General features: G+C 39.2%; 1 protein-coding gene and 1 long non-coding RNA gene across 18 annotated transcripts in view; one reads left to right on the top strand and one right to left on the bottom strand.

The window, feature by feature from the left end:
- The window catches only part of TMEM232 (transmembrane protein 232), a 246,090-nt gene that overhangs the window by 41,972 nt on the left and 186,913 nt on the right, over window positions 1-17,205 (bottom strand). The window contains exon 16 of one of the 16 annotated variants that reach the window (XM_077861769.1): window positions 16,203-16,412. The exons of the other annotated variants lie outside the window; for them this stretch is intronic. Within the exon in view, the coding sequence (XP_077717895.1) occupies window positions 16,331-16,412 (82 nt within the window). The 3' untranslated portion in view covers window positions 16,203-16,330. Of the gene's footprint in view, window positions 1-16,202; window positions 16,413-17,205 lie in introns of those variants that run through there. 16 annotated transcript variants of the gene reach the window in all.
- Window positions 1-17,205, top strand: part of LOC144291937 (uncharacterized) — an 84,085-nt gene that overhangs the window by 28,521 nt on the left and 38,359 nt on the right. The gene's annotated exons all lie outside the window — the stretch shown is intronic.

Raw genomic sequence — 17,205 nt, 5'->3', positions numbered from 1 at the left:
TGTTCAGAGGTTTGTTTTTTTTCCACTAAATCATTTTTTTTTTTGCTGGTTATGGGTCTCTTCATATTTTCTATTTCTTCCTGTTTCAGCTTTGGTAGTTCATATGTTTCTAGGAATTTATCCATTTCTTTTGGATTACCCAATTAATTGGCATAAATTTTTCATAATACTCTCTTATAATTGTTTGTATTTCTGTGGTGGTGGTTGTGATCTCTTCTCTTACAGTAGTGATTTAATTTATTTGGGTCCTTTCTCTTTTCTTTTTGATAAGCCTGGCTAGGAGGTTATCAATTTTGTTAATTCTTTTAAAGAACCAGCTCCTAGTATCATTGATCTTTTCTGCTGCTCTTGTTTGTTCTGTATCATTTATTTCTGCTCTAATCTTTATTATTTCTCTTCCTCTACTGGCTTTAGGCTTTATTTGCTTTTGCTTTTCTAGCTCCTCTAGGTGTGAGGTTAGGTTGTGTTGAGTCATTTCTTGCTCCCTCACCGTGGAGCCCACCTGAGCCATCTGAGCTGCTCCCTGGGCGGCGCGCACTCCAGCCCTTTAGGGAGCTCGGCCCGCGGGGTGTGGCGTACTCTCCCCGGGCCCAGTTCCTCCATTAGTGCCCCTGGGAGCCTGAGGGCATCCCCGCCCCTCCTGGGATCCCGCCTGCTTCTTGGGGCAGCCTGTGCTTCTCTCCTGTGACCACTTTTGCTGCATCCCAAAGGTTCTGGACCATCGTGTTTTCATTTTCATTTGTTTCTGTGCATTTTTTTAGTTCTTCTTTAATTTCCTGGTTGACCCACTCATTTCTTTAATAGGTTCTTTAACCTCCATGTATTTGTGGTCTTCCCAAATGTTTTCTTGTGGCTGACAAGTACATGGCATTGCGGTCTGAAAATATGCACAGTATGATCTCAATCACTTTGTATTTGTGGAGGCCAGATTTGTGACCCAGTTTGTGATCTATTGTGGAGAATGTCCCATGTGCACTAGAGAAGAATGTGTACTCTGCTGCTTTTTTTTGGGAGGGGGATGTTCTGTATCTATCTGTGAAGTCCATCTGGTCCCACGTGTCATTCAAAGCCATGGTTCCCTTGTAGATTTTCTGCATAGATGATCTGTCCATTGCAGGAAGTGGGATGTTAAGCTCCCCTGCTATTATCGTATTGTTATCGATGAGTTTGCTATCGATTTATATATTTGGGTGCTCCCACATTGGGGCACACATATTTACAATTGTTAGATCTTCTTGTTGGGTAGACCCCTTTACTATGATCCATGCCCTTCCTCATCTTTGTGACAGTCTTTGGTTTAAAATCTAGTTTTTCTGATAGAAGGATGGCACCTTCAGCTTTCTTTTGATGTCCAATAGCCGGTTAAATGCTTCTCCATCCTTTCACTTTCAACCTGCAGGTGTCTTTAGGTCTAAAATGAGCCTCTTGCAAGCAGCATATAGACGGATCTTATTTTTTATCCGCTCTGATGCCCTCTGTCTTTTGATTGGAGCATTTACACTCAGAGTGATTACTGATAGAAATGAATTTAGTGCCATTGTATTATCTGTGAAGTCGGTGTCCTTTTGAGTCTTTGTTACTCTTGGTCTGTCTTTCCCACTCCAAGTCCCCTTTAATATTCTTTGCAGGGCTGGGTAGTTGCCATGAACTCCTTTAGTTTTTGTTTGTCTGGGAAACTCTATCTCTTCTTCTATTCTGAAGGACGGCCTTGATGGAGAAAGAATTCCTGGCTGCATAGTTTTCCCATTCCACAGGCGGAAGATACCACGCCGCTCTCTCTGGCCTGCCAGGTCCCTGTGGAGAGATCTGCTACTAACCTTATTTGTCTTCCCTTGTAGATTAGGGATTTCTTTTCTGGCTGCTTTCAGGAACCTTTCCTTATCTCCATTTTTTGCCAATTTTACTAGGACAAAAGGTCTTGGTGTTGGCTTGCTTTTGTTGATCTTGAGGGGAGTTCTCTGTGCCTCCTGGATTTGGATGTCCATTTCCTTCCCCAGATTAGGGAAGCTGGCAGCTATAAACTGCTCAAATAACCCTGCTCCCTTTCCCCCCTCTCTTCTGCTGGCACGCCTATGATATGAATGTTATTATGGCTTCTGGAGTCACTGAGTTCCCTAAGTCTACGTTCGTGATCCAATAATTGTCTTTCCCTTTTCTTTTCAGCTTCATTGTTTTCCAGAATTTTATCTTCTATATCATGTATTTGTCCTTGTGCCCCTTCCATCCTTGTGATCTTTATATCCAGTCAGTTTTTCCTCTTGGTTATAGCATTTTTATATTTCAGCCTGACTAGTTTTGAGGACTTGTATCTCTGTGGTAAGAGGCTCCCTGGTGTCTTCTTTGTTCAAGCCCCGTTACTCTTCCTTATGATTGTTGTTTTAAATCCTGGTTCAGGCATATCACTTACATCTGTTTTGATTACATTCCTGGCTGTGACCTCTTCTTTTGGGATGAAATTCCTCCATCTTGGCATTTTGTCTTGGTCTCTGTCTCCTGTGTGTCAGGAAAGCCTATTATGGTTCTTGCTCCTAAGAGTAATGGCTACAGTAAGAAGAGGTCATATGCTGTCCACTGAGCATCACGCCCTCCAGGTCAGCCTATGCTGTCACAAATGGCACCTGCCCCCCCCCACCTTTACGGCTGCTAATATCCCACTGCGCGTCTGTACCACCTTTCCTTATTCATCCGTCAGTGGACACTTAGTGGCCGAGACATGGACACACTTCCACACCTTGGCTACTATAAACGGTGCTGCAGTCAATATGGGGGTGCAATATCTTTGGAAGATAACGATTTCTGTTTCCTTTGGATATATACCCCAAAGTAGAATTGCCGGATCACACTGCAGTTCTGCTTTTAATTCTTGAGGAACCTCCACATTATTTTCCAAAGCAGCTGTACTCAATTTACATTCCCATCGAGAGTGCACAAGGATTCCCTTTTCTCCGCATTCTTGCCAACACCTATCCTTCGTCTTTTTCATAAAAGACATTCTATAAATGTGAAGGAATCTCTTATTGTGGTTTTGCTCTGCATGTCCCTGATGATTAGTGATGCCGAGTACCTGTTTTTGTACCTAACGGCCATTTGTATGTTTTCTTTGGGAAAAAAGGTCTATTCAAGTTTTTTTGACCATTTTACAGTTGGATTTTTTCTTTTTTTGCTACTGAGTTGTATTAAGCTCCTTATACTTTTTGTATATTAACTCCTTATTACACATCGATGGTTTGGAAATATTTCCTCCCATTTTGTAGGTTACCTTTTCATGTTTTGATAGTTTCTTTTTCTGTGGAGAAGCTTTTTTGTTTGATGTACTCCCACCTGCTTATTTTTGTTTTTCTTCTCGTGTTTTTCACATCAGATGCAAAAAAAAAAAAAAAAAAAAAAAAAAATGTTGCCAAGACCAATATCGAGGTGCTTTTTTTGTTTTCCCCTAGAAATTTTAATTTCAATTCTTATATTTAAGTCTTTAATCCATTTCAGGTTAATTTTTCCAAGTGGTATAAGAGGGGAATCTTATGATTTTGAAATCTTATGATTTCATTCTTTTGCATGTGAATACCCAATTTTCCCAGCACCAATTATGGAAGAGCCTATCTTTTTTTCCATTGAGTATTCTCGGCTGCCTTGTCAAATATTAGTTAACTGTATATGCATAGGTTTATTTCTGGGCTCTTGATGCTGTTCCATTAGTCTGTATTTCTGTTTTTATGCCAGCACTATACCACTTTGATCATTATACCTTTGTAATATAGTTTGAAATTGGGAAGCATAATGCCTCCAATTTTGCCCTCAGGATTGCTTTGCCTAATGGTCTTCTGCAAATTTCATACAAATTTTAGGATTTTCCCTATTTCTGTGAAAAATTTCTTTGAAATTTTGATAGGGATTACATTCAATCTGTAGATTGCTTTGGGCAGTATGGACATTTTAACAAATGTTAAAATCTTCCAATATAGAGGCACAGGATATTTCCCATTTACTTGGTCTTTCTCAGTTTCTTTCATCATTGCCTTAAAGTTGTCAGTGTACAGAACTTGAACCTCTTTGATTAAATTTATTCCTAAGTATTTTATTGGTTTAGATGCTTTTGTAAAAGGTTATTTTTTACAGTTAGTTCACTGTCAGTGTGATTTTGTATGTTGATTTTCTATCCTGCAACTTTACTGAATTCATTTATTAATTCTAATAGTTTTTCATGGATCTCTTTTGTTTTCCTATATATAAAATCAAGTCCTCTGCAAAACAGAGACAGTTTTAAGTACTTCCTTTCTGACTTTAATTTCATTTTCTTGCTTAAATGCTCTAACTAGGACTACTGGTAGTATGCTTTCACCATTGAGTACAACGTTAGCTGTGGGCTTGTCAGTTATGGCTTTATCCTGTTGTAGTATGTTTCTTCTATACCCAATTGGTTGAGCATTTTTATCATGAAAGATGAAAAATCTGAATTTTGTCAAATGCCTTCTCTGCATCTATTGAGATGATCATGATTTTTATCTTTTAATCTATTAATATGCTGTATCACATTTATTGACTTACATACGTTAAAATATCCTTGTATCCCTCCCACTTCATGATATTTGATCCTTTTGATGATGTGCTATTGAATTTGGTTTGCTGGTATGTTGTTGAAAATTTTTGCATCTATAGTTATCAGAGTAAATGGCCTGTACTTTTGTTTTCTTGTAGTAGCCTTATCTGGCTTTGGTATTAAGGTAATGCTGGCATCATAAAATCAGTTTAGGAGTGTTCCCTTCTTTTTAGTTTTTTAGAAGACTTTAAGAAGGAGTAATGTTAATTCTTCTTTAAATGTTTGGTATAATTAACCAGTGAAGTTATTTGGTCTGAGATTTTCTTTGTTGAGAGATTTTTCTTTATTTTTTGATTCCTGATTCAGTCATCTTGCTTGTTATTGTCTATTCAGATTTTCTATTTCTTCATGACTCATTCTTGGTAGATTTTACAGTTCAAAGAACTTACCCATTTCTTCTAGTTTATCCAGTTTGTTGGAATACTATTCATAGTATTTTTTATGATCCTTTGTATTTCTGTGGTATCTGTTATAGTACCATGTTCTTGAGTTTTCTCTTTTTTAGGGGGGAGGTCTAGATGAAGTTTTGTCATATTTTTATATTTTCAGAGCAAAAGATCTTAGTTTCATTAACCTTTTCCTAGTGTTTTCGGGTCTCTGTTATTTCATTTGTTTCTACTTTGATCTCTTATTTCTTTATTTCTGCTAACTTTATACTTCAAGGAATTAGATAAACAACAAAATAAGCCAAAAGTTAGGTCGAGATCCTTTTTTCTTTAGATGTTTATCACTATAAACTTCCCTCAGAACTGCTTTTGCTGCATACCATAAATTTTGTTATGTTCTGTTTCCATTTTCATTTGTTTCAAGATATTTTTTTGACTTCACATTTGATTTCTTCTATGCTCCACTGATTGTTCAGAAGTATGTTGTTTAATTTCCACATATTTCTGAATTTCCAGTTTTTCTTGTTACTGGTTTTTAGTTTTATATATCATTGTGATTGGAAAAACTACTTGGTATGATTCCAGTCCTCTTAAATTTCCTAAAGACATGTTTGTAGCCTAACATAGGATCTCTCCTGGAGAATGTTCCATGTGCACTTGAGAAGAATGTGTATTCTGCTGTTAAGTGGAATATTATGTAAATGTCTGTTAGGTCCATTTGGTCTAAAGTATAATTTAAGTACAATGTTCCTTTTTATTTTTTCTGTCTGTTCTATACATTGTTTAAAGTGGAGTATTAAAGTCTCCTACTATTTTTGTACTGTCCATTTCTCCCTTCAGATCTGTTAGTATTTGCTTAATATATTTTGGTACTCCGATGTTGGGTGCATATAAATTTACAACTGCTATATCCTCTTGATGATTTGACCCATTTTTCATTACGTTATGACCTTCTTTGTCTCTTGTTATAGTTTTTGACCTACTCTATTTTGTCCAATGTAAGTATAGCTGAGCTTCTTTTTCTAACTTCATTTGCATGGTCTATCTTTTCCATCCCTTTAACTCTGTGTGTGTCTTTAGAATTGAAGTGAGTCTCTTGTAGGCAGCATATAGTAGGTCTTGTTTTTTTTTTTTTTATCCATTCATCACTCAATAGCTTTTTATTGGAAAATTTAGTACATTTACATTTAAAGCAATTATTGATAGGTAAGGATGAATTAATAATGCCATCTTATTGTTTCTTTCTTCCACTTTTGCTGTCTTCCTTTGTGAACTGACATTCTTCCATTTTGATAAGCTTTAATTTCACTTTTCTTTACCTTTTGTGTATGTTTGCTTTGTAGTTACCATGAGGCTTATATAAAACATCTTATTAAAAAATACATCTTAAAAAAAAATAAAAAATAAAAAAAATAAAAAAAATAAAAATAAAAAAAATACATCTTATTGATATAATAGTCTATTTTAAGCTACTAACAACTCTGATCACATACAAAATTAGATCTTAAGTAGAACTGTCCTTTAATAGTTCAGCAGCATTTTTCTCAATTCCATTTCAATTCAGTAACCTTAGGATCCCTGGCACAGTCAAGAAATGAAAAGTTTCAAGTCTTTAGAGATACATTCAGGTATAACTTTCACACTCAGAACCTATTCAGATTTAATTTTTCATATACCTTTTTAAAAAGAAATTTTTAAAAAATGATTTTCTGGGCACATGAACGGAAGATTTTTATCTCAAATAAATAATGTTGGTTTTCCATTTGGGAAAGGTGATTGGTTCAAGTAGTAAATCACAACTAAGTATTCTTTGAACATTATTTTTATTTTCTTTCACCACAATTAGCTTGCCCAAATCACAGAGCCTCAAGATTACAGCTTCCTACAAAGGGCAAGATTTAAAGCATATTTACAAGAAAATTATCCAAAATAGGTAGTAAAAGCAGACTAGTAAAGAAAAAAATTGTTCTCAACTTAACCATTACTATTATCATTACTTAATCCTCCATTTAAAAAAAATCTGAAATCTATTTAGTTGCTACTGTTTTGTAGTTCCTGCATTTTAGACCATTCTATAAATACTGTCTTCTCAGTGAGAGTTAAAAAATTGTTCTACTCTCCCCCTTCAGCCTGGGCAGTGATTCCATTTCTGCTGGGCATGAAGAATTGCCAGTGAGGAGAAGCTCCAGGGTCATTGGGCTTTTGCCACTCCCAAAGATCCCATCCGAGGGGCTCTGTCTCAGACATCAGCTTCTAAAGTTTCAGTCTCACTTTCCTTTGCCAGTCAGACTATTGATCTGTTGGTTTCCATATACAGTGTCTGCTGGAAAGTTTCAGGTGTCATTTTCACATTAACTAGAGCTTATAGAGCAACTATGGAACTCAAAGTCAAGGCTCTTTGAATTTTAATATCTTTTAAGTCTAGTAAGTCAAAATTTCCAATAAATATGTTCCACTGAAATAATTCTTGCATTTCCAGATCCAAAATTCAGTGCGGAGCCAGGGATGGTCCTCTGCCCCCTTAGCATTGCAGCTTCATTTTCTACTTTAGTTTCTCTACAATCCCCTAAATCAATTTAGCCATTAAAGTCTGGGGTCATCTCATTATGTTCATGTCAGACATGTGTGATCATCACAACAGGATTGTGATGTGATTAACTGAAAGATGCCAAAATATGTGGTAAAATGATGTTAATGTTTAAAGATGTTAATTTTTTAAAGGGCACTTTATAGAAACTTATGTCAATGGTTTCACAAAGCAGGGGAAAAACTATAATCAGCTCCTGGGCAGAGATATGGCTCTAGGAATACCCCTGAAACAAATCTAGAAAGATGAGTAGGAGTTAGTATAGTGTTAGTGAAAATAAGGGTGCATATAATTTAACTGAGTACATGTTAGTCCCTGAGGGAACAGATTGCATGGAGAACAAGGGATAACTTCAGGTTTGAATGTGTTGAGTTTAAGTGTCTTTTTTACACCATTTGGAGCAGGTTGCTCTCTAGACCTGCTGTATCACTGTCATCCCGGAAACACCCTTGCCACTGTTCTCTGTTAGGGTCATTGTTTCCTAAACCCACTGTGTTCCTTTTCCTTGATTTTTTTTTTTTTTTTTTTTTGCCTCATTTGGGGGATATTCTCAAGAAGCTTCCAAAGACATGGTGAATAGAAAGTAAACTATTTGAAAATATTTTACCCTCACATTTAATAAGCTGAGGCAGGAAAATATTCAGGTGTCATTTGTTATCTGGACTTTATCCAAATTGAATAACAGAATAGATTCAGCTAAATTTTTATATGAATTATTGTTACCTATTTTCCAAACATTATGAGCCAAATATATCCAGTACCAAGGGATGTTTATGATTCTACATTGGATTACTCCATTGTCTTCTTGTTTCTGATGCTGATTTTGTGGCATCTGATGCCATCTTGATTCCCGGGCATTGGTAGTAGCTTGTTTAGTCTCTTTGGGGCTATATTATATACTTACTGCTAACTCTGTCAAGATGAACACTAAAATTTCAATTAAGAAACAAAGCTTTTTTTCTTGTTTATATAAAGTCTGATATGTTTCATTAGAAGCTCTTCTCCATCTAGTGACCCATAAATCCAAGTTCTTTCCATCTAGTAATGCCACCATATCAACATGTGGCTTTGAAGTTCTCTTTGACAAAGGAAGAAAGACTTGAAGGAAAGATACTAGGTCCTAATTGCTTTGGCACAGAAATGCCATATAATTTCAGCTCATAGTATTTTGGTAAAATATACATGATTCTAAACCAGTTTCTAAAGCTTGACCTATTTTTTTAAAAATATTTTTATTTATTTACTCATGAGAGACACACAGAGAGAGGCAGAGAAACAGGCAGAGAGAGAAGCAGGCTCCACCCAGGGAGCTCAATGTGGGACTCGACCCCAGGACCCTGGGATCATGAACTGAGCCAAAGGCAGATGCTTAACTGCTAAGCCACCCATGTGTCCCTAAACTTTGACCTATTAACATTTAGATATTGCTTTGTTATGGGGGCTGTCCTGTGTATTGTAGGATATGTGGCAACATCTCTGGTTTCCACATGAATGACAATAACACCCTCCAGTTATTAATGTTGGCAGGGTTCCCTGGGAGGCAAAATTACTCTTGACTGAGAACTACTACTCTAACTGCAAGGAAGTCTTCTAGAAAAACAAAAACACATAAAACATCTTATGATTGCTAATACTTTCTGTCACAGGAAGTTTTAAGCTTCTTTTTTTCCACAGTTTTTCAGTTTTCACAATGAAGTGTGCAATAGGCAGATCTCCAAAATGACCTCAGTAATCCCCATCTTATTCTACTCATGCCCTGGGTAATTCTCCTAGAGTATATATGGGCTAGCCCAATGACTTGCTTCTAGTCAATACAATATAAAGAATGTGATGGGATTTCACTTCCATGATTAGGTGTGACTTCAGTCTTATTAGCAAACTCTTTCTTTTGCCTTTTTGGCATTTATGAATTGGTAAATCAAGTTGCCATACTGAAGAGTCCTACAAGGCAAGTAACAAAGATGGTCTATGGCTAAGAGCAAGCTGTTTAGATTCTCAGTCTAACAACCCACGAGGAACTAAATCCTGCCAATAATTTGTGAGTGATCTTGAAAGTGGAGTCTTCCCAGGTTTGCCTTCGGAGGAGACCCTAATCTTGGCCAACACCTTGATTACAGCCTTGTGAGAGACCTTCCAAAAAGTGAACCCAGATAAATTATGTCTGATTCCTGACTCAAACTGTGAGATAATAAATGTGAGTTTTTAGTTGCTACATATTGTAGTCATTTATTACATACAATGGATAATACAAAGTGCCTTACAATAGGTCTTTAAAAAAATTTTTGAGCACTATTTGGACACCTTAAATGTCACTATGGACACGTCATTGATAAATAATTTCCGATGCTGTTTGTTTTCTTTTTCCTCTGGAATTCATTTTATTCTAATGTTAGACCTCTGGAACTGTGCTCTCATTTCTTATCTTTTGTGTTCCTCTTTTCCTCCTCTTTTACTTTCTGAGAGATCTCTTCAACTTTATCATCCAAACCGTCTGAATTTTTAGCTTCCACTATTATGTTTTTAATTTCTAAGAATTCTTTCTCTCTTATACTATTCTTTTTATCGCCTCCTTTTTTTTTTCATGGATGAGAAAATTTTCATTTATTTCTCAGAAGATAATTAGAGATTTTTAAATTTTCTTCTGTCCTTATGCATGGTTTCAGTTTTCTGAATGACTTTTACATTTTATTTGGGACCCTGCCTCTTATATTGGGAGTATTTTTACAAATAATTGGTGACTTTTATATCTCTATTCACATTTTAACAGCTTTATTGAGGTATAACTAGCACACAATAAGTTGTGCATGCTTAAGATAATATGTATAATTTCATACATTTTGATACTACATATATACCCATGGAAACGTCATCATGTTCAGGAAAATAAACATAACCATTATTTTGCAAGTTTTCCTCATGCTCCATTTCTCAATTATTTATGTTTGAAAGCAAAATAGTTAGAAGGCAATGGGAAGCTCTGGGTGGGTTGTTGGAGCTTGTTGAATAATGGCTCTCATCATGGTGTGATTAGGGAGTATATTAGTTACATATTACTGCATAAAAATTACCCCTAAATTAGCAGTTTTCATACATCTTTAGAAGCAGGAAGTTAATCATCTCATAGTTTCTCTGGGTCAGTAATTTGGATATGGCCTTAGGTTCAGTGTCTCTCACGGGGCTGAAATCAAGTACTAGCAGAGGTTGCAGGCATCTCACAGTTCCTTGGAGGAGACTTCACTTTTCAAACTTCTTCATATGACTCTTGGCAAGTCTTATCCCTTGCTGGTTATTGATAAGAGACATCAGTTTCTTACCACTTATGCCTCTCTTTGGGGCAACGTGGCAGTTGATTTCTCTCAGAGTGAGTGGGTGGGAGTCCCTCAGACAGAAACCTCTGACTTTTTGTATCCTAGTCTTAGAAGTGGCTTCTCCATTCAGCCACAGTCTAGTCATTGGAAGCGGAAACCTAAATCCAGCCCATACTCAGGGGGAAGGATTACACTGGGGCACGAATATCAAGAAGCATGGATCGATGGAGGACATTATAGGGGCTGCCTAGCACAGGAGCAAAGCCATTTTCTTGAAGAACCCAGAAATAGGATTTTTAGGCCTTTTCTTGCATGTGAGACAGAAACATGAGACTGTCTGCTATGTGGGGCATATCATTCTGGTCCCCGAGAAGAAGAGAGAAGGGAAGAAAGTGGAAGTGATAGAGATGGAAACTAGGGGCTCTGAACCTGACTCTTCTGTATGAAGATTTTGCCTTCATTTGGCACAACATCCTTGTAGTCTTTGAAGGCTTTTGAGCAGTAAAACAGTCTGATCAGAATTGTGTTTCAAAATGATTACTCTGACAGTTGTGCAGATTGAACAAGAAATACTTAAAGATGTGGGACCACTTCAGGGGTTATTAAAACAGAATGGAGGCAGAGTATGAAAGATTGGAAGAGTTGTCTTACCTGAGGAGCAATTAATTGCCATAGCAACTCTATACATTTGGGGTGGGCAGATGGGGACCTGTAAGAGACCGTGTTTTTTTTCCTCTTTCCTGCTTCTGAAGGACTCAACTGTTGCTAGAGAACATAATAATATAGGACTCTAGGCTTGAAGCTAAACAACTGAGAATGCCTAAATATTAATAATCCACCAGCATTTTATTCTACAAGTTCTCAACTATTATTTGACACACTACCATGTTTCCATAACTATGAGATATACTACAACTATTTTGTTATTAATAATAGCTAAGGAAAAAATTCTGGAAATTATTCCTATTTTAAAAATACACTATGCTAGGTTTGCAGCATCCCCATAGTGATACTCTTACTCTTGTCCTTTGTATTGTATCTTTGGGAATTGATCAATGGAGCAGGCTAAAACAATAGGGTATAACCCAGAATCTTTACTTACTGTGTGGCAATCTTTAGTAATAGAGGAATCATGGGAACTGTATTTCAAAATGGAAGTGAGAACCCACTAGCAGCCTTCATACAGAAATAGGGAGAAATGCTTACAGGAAAGCAGGTAGTCCTTGCTCTATAACTGTTTGCTCACGATATCTTTACCAACCAATAATATAGGTACCAATTTTTACAGCACCTAAAGGGTTACTTTTCTCCTTCCCATATCCCCGATATATACAGTTAGCTTCTGCAGGCCATAAAAGTTAAATATTTAACAAAATTTAAAATTTTTCTTCTGTTTCTCTTTTGAGAAGGTAGGAAAGAGAAGCAGGGAGAGATGGAGGGGAATGGAGAAAAAGAATCCCCCAAGCAGGTTCCATGCCCAGCGCAGAGCCTGATGCAGGGCTGGATCTCACAACCCTGAGCTCATGACCTGAGCCGAAATCAAGAGTTGGACATTAACTACTGAGCCACCCAGGCGCCCCAAGTAGAAGAAAGTTGATGGGCAGATATCCTAGAAAGGCTAGTTTAACTGAAATTCTACTGAGGGTTAGAAGAATCTTGCAGAGATAGGAAGGGCCCTGTTTTCCAAAAAGAGAATAATAGTATGAAATACAGGTAGAATGGATAAAAAAAAAAACAAAAACAAAAACCTCTCACATTCCAGCGTAGCCACATTAGATAAAAGCCGACTGAAACTGGGAACCATGCTATCCAGCTACTGATCTACCTTGGGGTATCCACTAGCATGCAAACATATGGTAAATCCTGTCTGTTGGCAAACACCAGTCCCATACAGACCTCTCCTCATTAAATGGCAAGTAGAAGAAAACTTCCAAAGCAACCTCTAACTTAGAGAAAGCCAAGAAGGATGGACCTCGTCACATGTATCTACAAGAAAATAAACTTTTAAAAAATTATCGACAGCAGGAATCTGAAAGTAGGTACAGAAAACAACTTGGCACTCAATAGGATATAAAATATATCTATGAAATAGGAACTAAAAGTCATAAGAATAGAAAACAAAGGATGATATGAAAAGATAAAAATGCCATGGTAAAAGACCAAGACATAAGAAAGCATTTTAAGAAAACAGAAAAGACATTATGAAAAATAAACCAGTGTTAAGGATCACCAATTCAAGATTTCCGGAGATAGCGAAAATATAAAGTTCAAGTAAAGAGAGAACTAAAATGGAATAACTGTTACATAACTTCCCAAGAATTATCAAGTTTTTAAAACCTGGAAAATTTGAAATAGAAGCAGTATTCAAAAAAAAAAAAAAAGAAGTATTCAAAGATATAGCCACAGAAAACTTACGAGCTAAAGCAGACCCACGTATGTGTATTTAAATGACTTTCTAAGCCAGTCCCAAAACCAGTGAATAGGGACCCAAGAAAAACACTAACTATAAGGATAAAAGCAAAATCCTACAAATACTAAGAGCATTCACGCTGCAAGATAAAATGATCAAATGATGATTTTTGTTCCCAAGAATTTTTAGGTTTCCAAGTACTTAAGTTCTCCACAAAAAATGTTATATTGTTTTTAATTTATTCTAAAATGTTCTCTAATTGCATTTTTATTTTATTTTTTTTCTAATTGCATTTTTAAATGTTAATTCCGGTATACTTAACATACGGAGTCAAGGTAGTTTCAGGTGCTCAGTACAGTGGTTCAAGGATTCTTGTTATGAAAGTCCACTCTTAATCCTCTCGACCTGTTCCGTCCATCCCCCACCGATCTGAGGATAATGCGGGCCTCACAGAACGAATTTGGAAGTTTCTCTCATCTATTTTTTTTTTTTTTAGAATAATATGAGAAGAGTATGTATTAACTCTTCTGTAAACGTTTGGCAGAATTTACCTGTGGAGCCGTCTGGTCCTGGACTTTGGGGTATGGGGAGTGTTTTGGTGGCTGATTTCAGTTCATTGCTGGTAATCAGTCTCTTTAAATTTTCTATTTCTTCTTAATTCAGTTTTGAGAGTTTACATGCTTCTAGGAGTTTATCCACTTCTAGGTTGTCCAGTTTGTTGGATAATAGTTTTTCAGGATAGTCTCTTATAATCCTTTGTAATTCTGTGGTGTCCGTTGGTATTTCTTTTTCTTTCTTTCTTTTTTTTTTTTTTTAGATTTTATTTATTTACAAGACACAGAGAGGCAGAGACACAGGCCGAGGGAGAAGCAGGCTCCATGCAGGGAGCCCAACGTGGGATTAGATCCCAGGTCTCCAGGGTCGCACCCTGGGCTGAAGGCGGTGCTAAACCACTGGGCCACCCGGGTGTCCCTCTCCTTTTTTATTTCTGATTTTGTTTGAATGTCCCTCTCTCTCTGTTTTAATGAACTTTTGAGTCTGGCTAAAGGTTTATCAATTTTGCTGATTTTTTTTTTTTTCAAAGAACCAGCTCCTGGGTTAATTGATCTATTGTATTCTTAGTTTCATTTTATTTCTGACTTACAAAAAAAAAAAAAAAGAAAAAAAGGTAAGTAGGCTCCACGCTGGACTCAATGCAGGGCTTGAACTTACAACCCCGAGATCAAGAGTTGGATGCAAAACCAGCTGAGTGCCCCTCTGCTTTACTCTTTATTATTTCCTATCTTCTACTGGTTTTGAGTTTTGTTTGTTCTTTCTCTGGCTCCTGGAGGTATCAGGTTAGGCTATTTCACATTTGCCTTGCTTCTTGAGGTAGGCCTGTAATGCTATGGAATTTACGTTAGCACAGCTGTTGCTGAGTCCCAAAGATTTTGGACCTGGAGTGTTTTCATGTTCATTTGTCTCCATGTATTTTGGGACTTCTTTGACTTCCTGGTTATTTCATTCATCATGTTAGTAGCATATTATCTGATCTCCATGTATTTGTGCTCTTCCTAGATTTTTTTTCTTGTGGGTGATTTCTAGTTTCTCTTGCGCCCTGCAGTGCAGTATCCCCTGCTCGCCAGGACCTGGCACTTCAGAGTGTCTGTGTGTGCTGCTTGCACCCTGCTGTCGTGCCTCCGGTCCTCTTGTCTATGATGGCTCGCTTTGCGGGTGCTGGGCAGGGTTCATTCCCTGGGGTGTCGGGGTGGGGGGATGCCGCCTTGGCCTTGATCTGGGCTCTGGGGGTCTGCCAGAGGTACAGCCCCACTGAGCTGCAGGGGAGGGTGGGAGTGGGGGGCGTGGGGCGCGCAGGGCCAGGAGCTCTGTGCGGGAGGAGGGCACCTGCCGTCGGGCCCAAGGCAGGACAGCTCGGAGGCTGCGGATGGCAGTACGGTGCTCGCGGGGCCCGGGGTGTCGGCAACGTTTGGTGAGGTCTGGTGTGGCAGGCGACCTGGAGCTGCAGCCTGGCTGGAAGGGCCCCGTCTGAACCGAGAGGTGTGGCCTGAGCAGGCCCCCCAGGTGTCCCTGTCCTCAGCGGGGATGCAGGAGAGCGTGGCAGCTGCCAACCCCTTGCAGCTGGAAGGGTCTCCCAGTGGTCCTGCCCCGCCAGCCCCCTGCGGACATCAGTGAACATACCCCCTTGCCACATACCTGGTGAGGCTCAAAGTGCCACTTCTGCGCTGCGCTGTGTGTCCCTCGGGCTGTTGGGCCGTCCTCTCGCCCTCGGAGCTCCCCACCAAGGCTGCTGACTTTAGGATGTTAGGTTTTAAGGCCTTGCTGGCCGTCAGAAGTCTTGGAACTGGGCCCCCATGGTTTTCACAGCTGCATGTGGTGAGGCCTGGCTTCCCGTGCAGGCCTCGGCCCTCCTGAGGCCTGGCCCTTCTGCATCCCATCCCTTCCGTGGCCCGGCCCTTCTGCGGCCTGGCCCTCTGCGTCCTGTCCCTTCCGTGGCCTGGCCCTTCTGCGGCCTGGCCCTCTGCGTCCTGTCCCTTCTGTGGCCCGGCCCTTCTGCGGCCTGGCCCTCTGCATCCCGTCCCTCTGCGTCCTGTCCCTTCTGTGGCCCAGCCCTTCTGCGGCCTGGCCCTCTGCATCCTGTGCCTTCAGCGGCCTGTCCCTTCTGCGGCCCGTCCCTCTGCGTCCTGGCCCTTCTGTGTCCCGTCCCTCTGCGACCCATCCATTCTGTGGCCTGTCCTTGCTGTGGCCTGGCCCTCTGCATCCTGTCCCTTCTGCAGCCTGTCCCTCTGCGACCCCTCCCTCTGCATCCTGGCCCTTCTGCGACCCGTCTCTCTGCGGCTCGTCCCTTCTGTGGCCCATCCCTTCTGCGGCCCATCTCTCTGCATCCTGTCCCTTCTGCGACCCGCCCTCTGCGACCCGGCCCTTCTGCATCCTGTCCGTTCCGCTGCCCTCTGGCCCCTGCGGGCTCGTCTCCACTGAGCTGTCCAGAGTCTGTTCGCAGCTGGGGCCGTGCCCCGGGGGTGCACACTGCTGGCGGGGGCCTTCATCTCACTGTATCCGTGGAAGGAGATGAACTTCGGGAGGTCCTGCTACTCTTCCATCTTTTTCCAGGAATCCAACGTTGAGATTTCTAAAAATTGAGTGGCTTGTTTTCAGTAGAGTAATTAAGAAATCTTGCACAAACCACAAAAGGTTTTCTTCATTTTTTTCTGGCAGAAATTTTATGATTTTAAATGTGTTAATTTGTTTAACAAACAAATTAGATCCATTTTGAGTTAATTTTCTATATCATACAAGGGTATTTGTCCTTTTTTTGTTTTGTTTTTGGACATGGAGCTCCAGTCATCCCAGCACCATTTAGAGACTGTCCCTTATCCATGGTCACTACATTTGCACCTTGGTCAAAATACAAACGTGCAAATGTGTATGTCTCTTTGTGCACGTCTATTTCTAGATTCTTCTGTTGATCCGTGTGTCTGTCTTGATGCCCATACCAGACTCTCTTGCTGTAGTTTTATAACAAGTATAATATTCTTATTTTTTCAAAATGTCTCTTTAAATTCTAGTTGTTTTCTTTTTTCACCATGTAAGTTTCATGATCAATTTTATGAGCCATGGCTACAAAAACACTTTTGAGATACTGATTGGGATTTCACTGAAGCTCTGGATCAGTTTCAAGAATATCCACATCTTCACAATATTGATTTCACCAATTCATGAATGCCATCTCTCTCTCCTCTGTAGATCTTTTTTGTAACTTTCTGCATGTTATATCTAATTATTGCATGGTTTGGTTTTGCTGCTATTGTAAAACATTTTTATTGTGGTTTCTAATTATTAATGACTAGTGTATAAAATTATAGATTTTGTATATTGGCCTTTTATTGTGTAATGTTGCTAAACCCAGTATCCTGGTGACTCTT

The sequence above is a fragment of the Canis aureus genome, chromosome 2 (genome assembly GCF_053574225.1).
Source record: "Canis aureus isolate CA01 chromosome 2, VMU_Caureus_v.1.0, whole genome shotgun sequence".
Lineage (NCBI taxonomy): Eukaryota > Metazoa > Chordata > Mammalia > Carnivora > Canidae > Canis > Canis aureus.
Note: the sequence above shows the minus strand (reverse complement) of the source record. Positions and strands in the feature narration are given on the sequence as shown.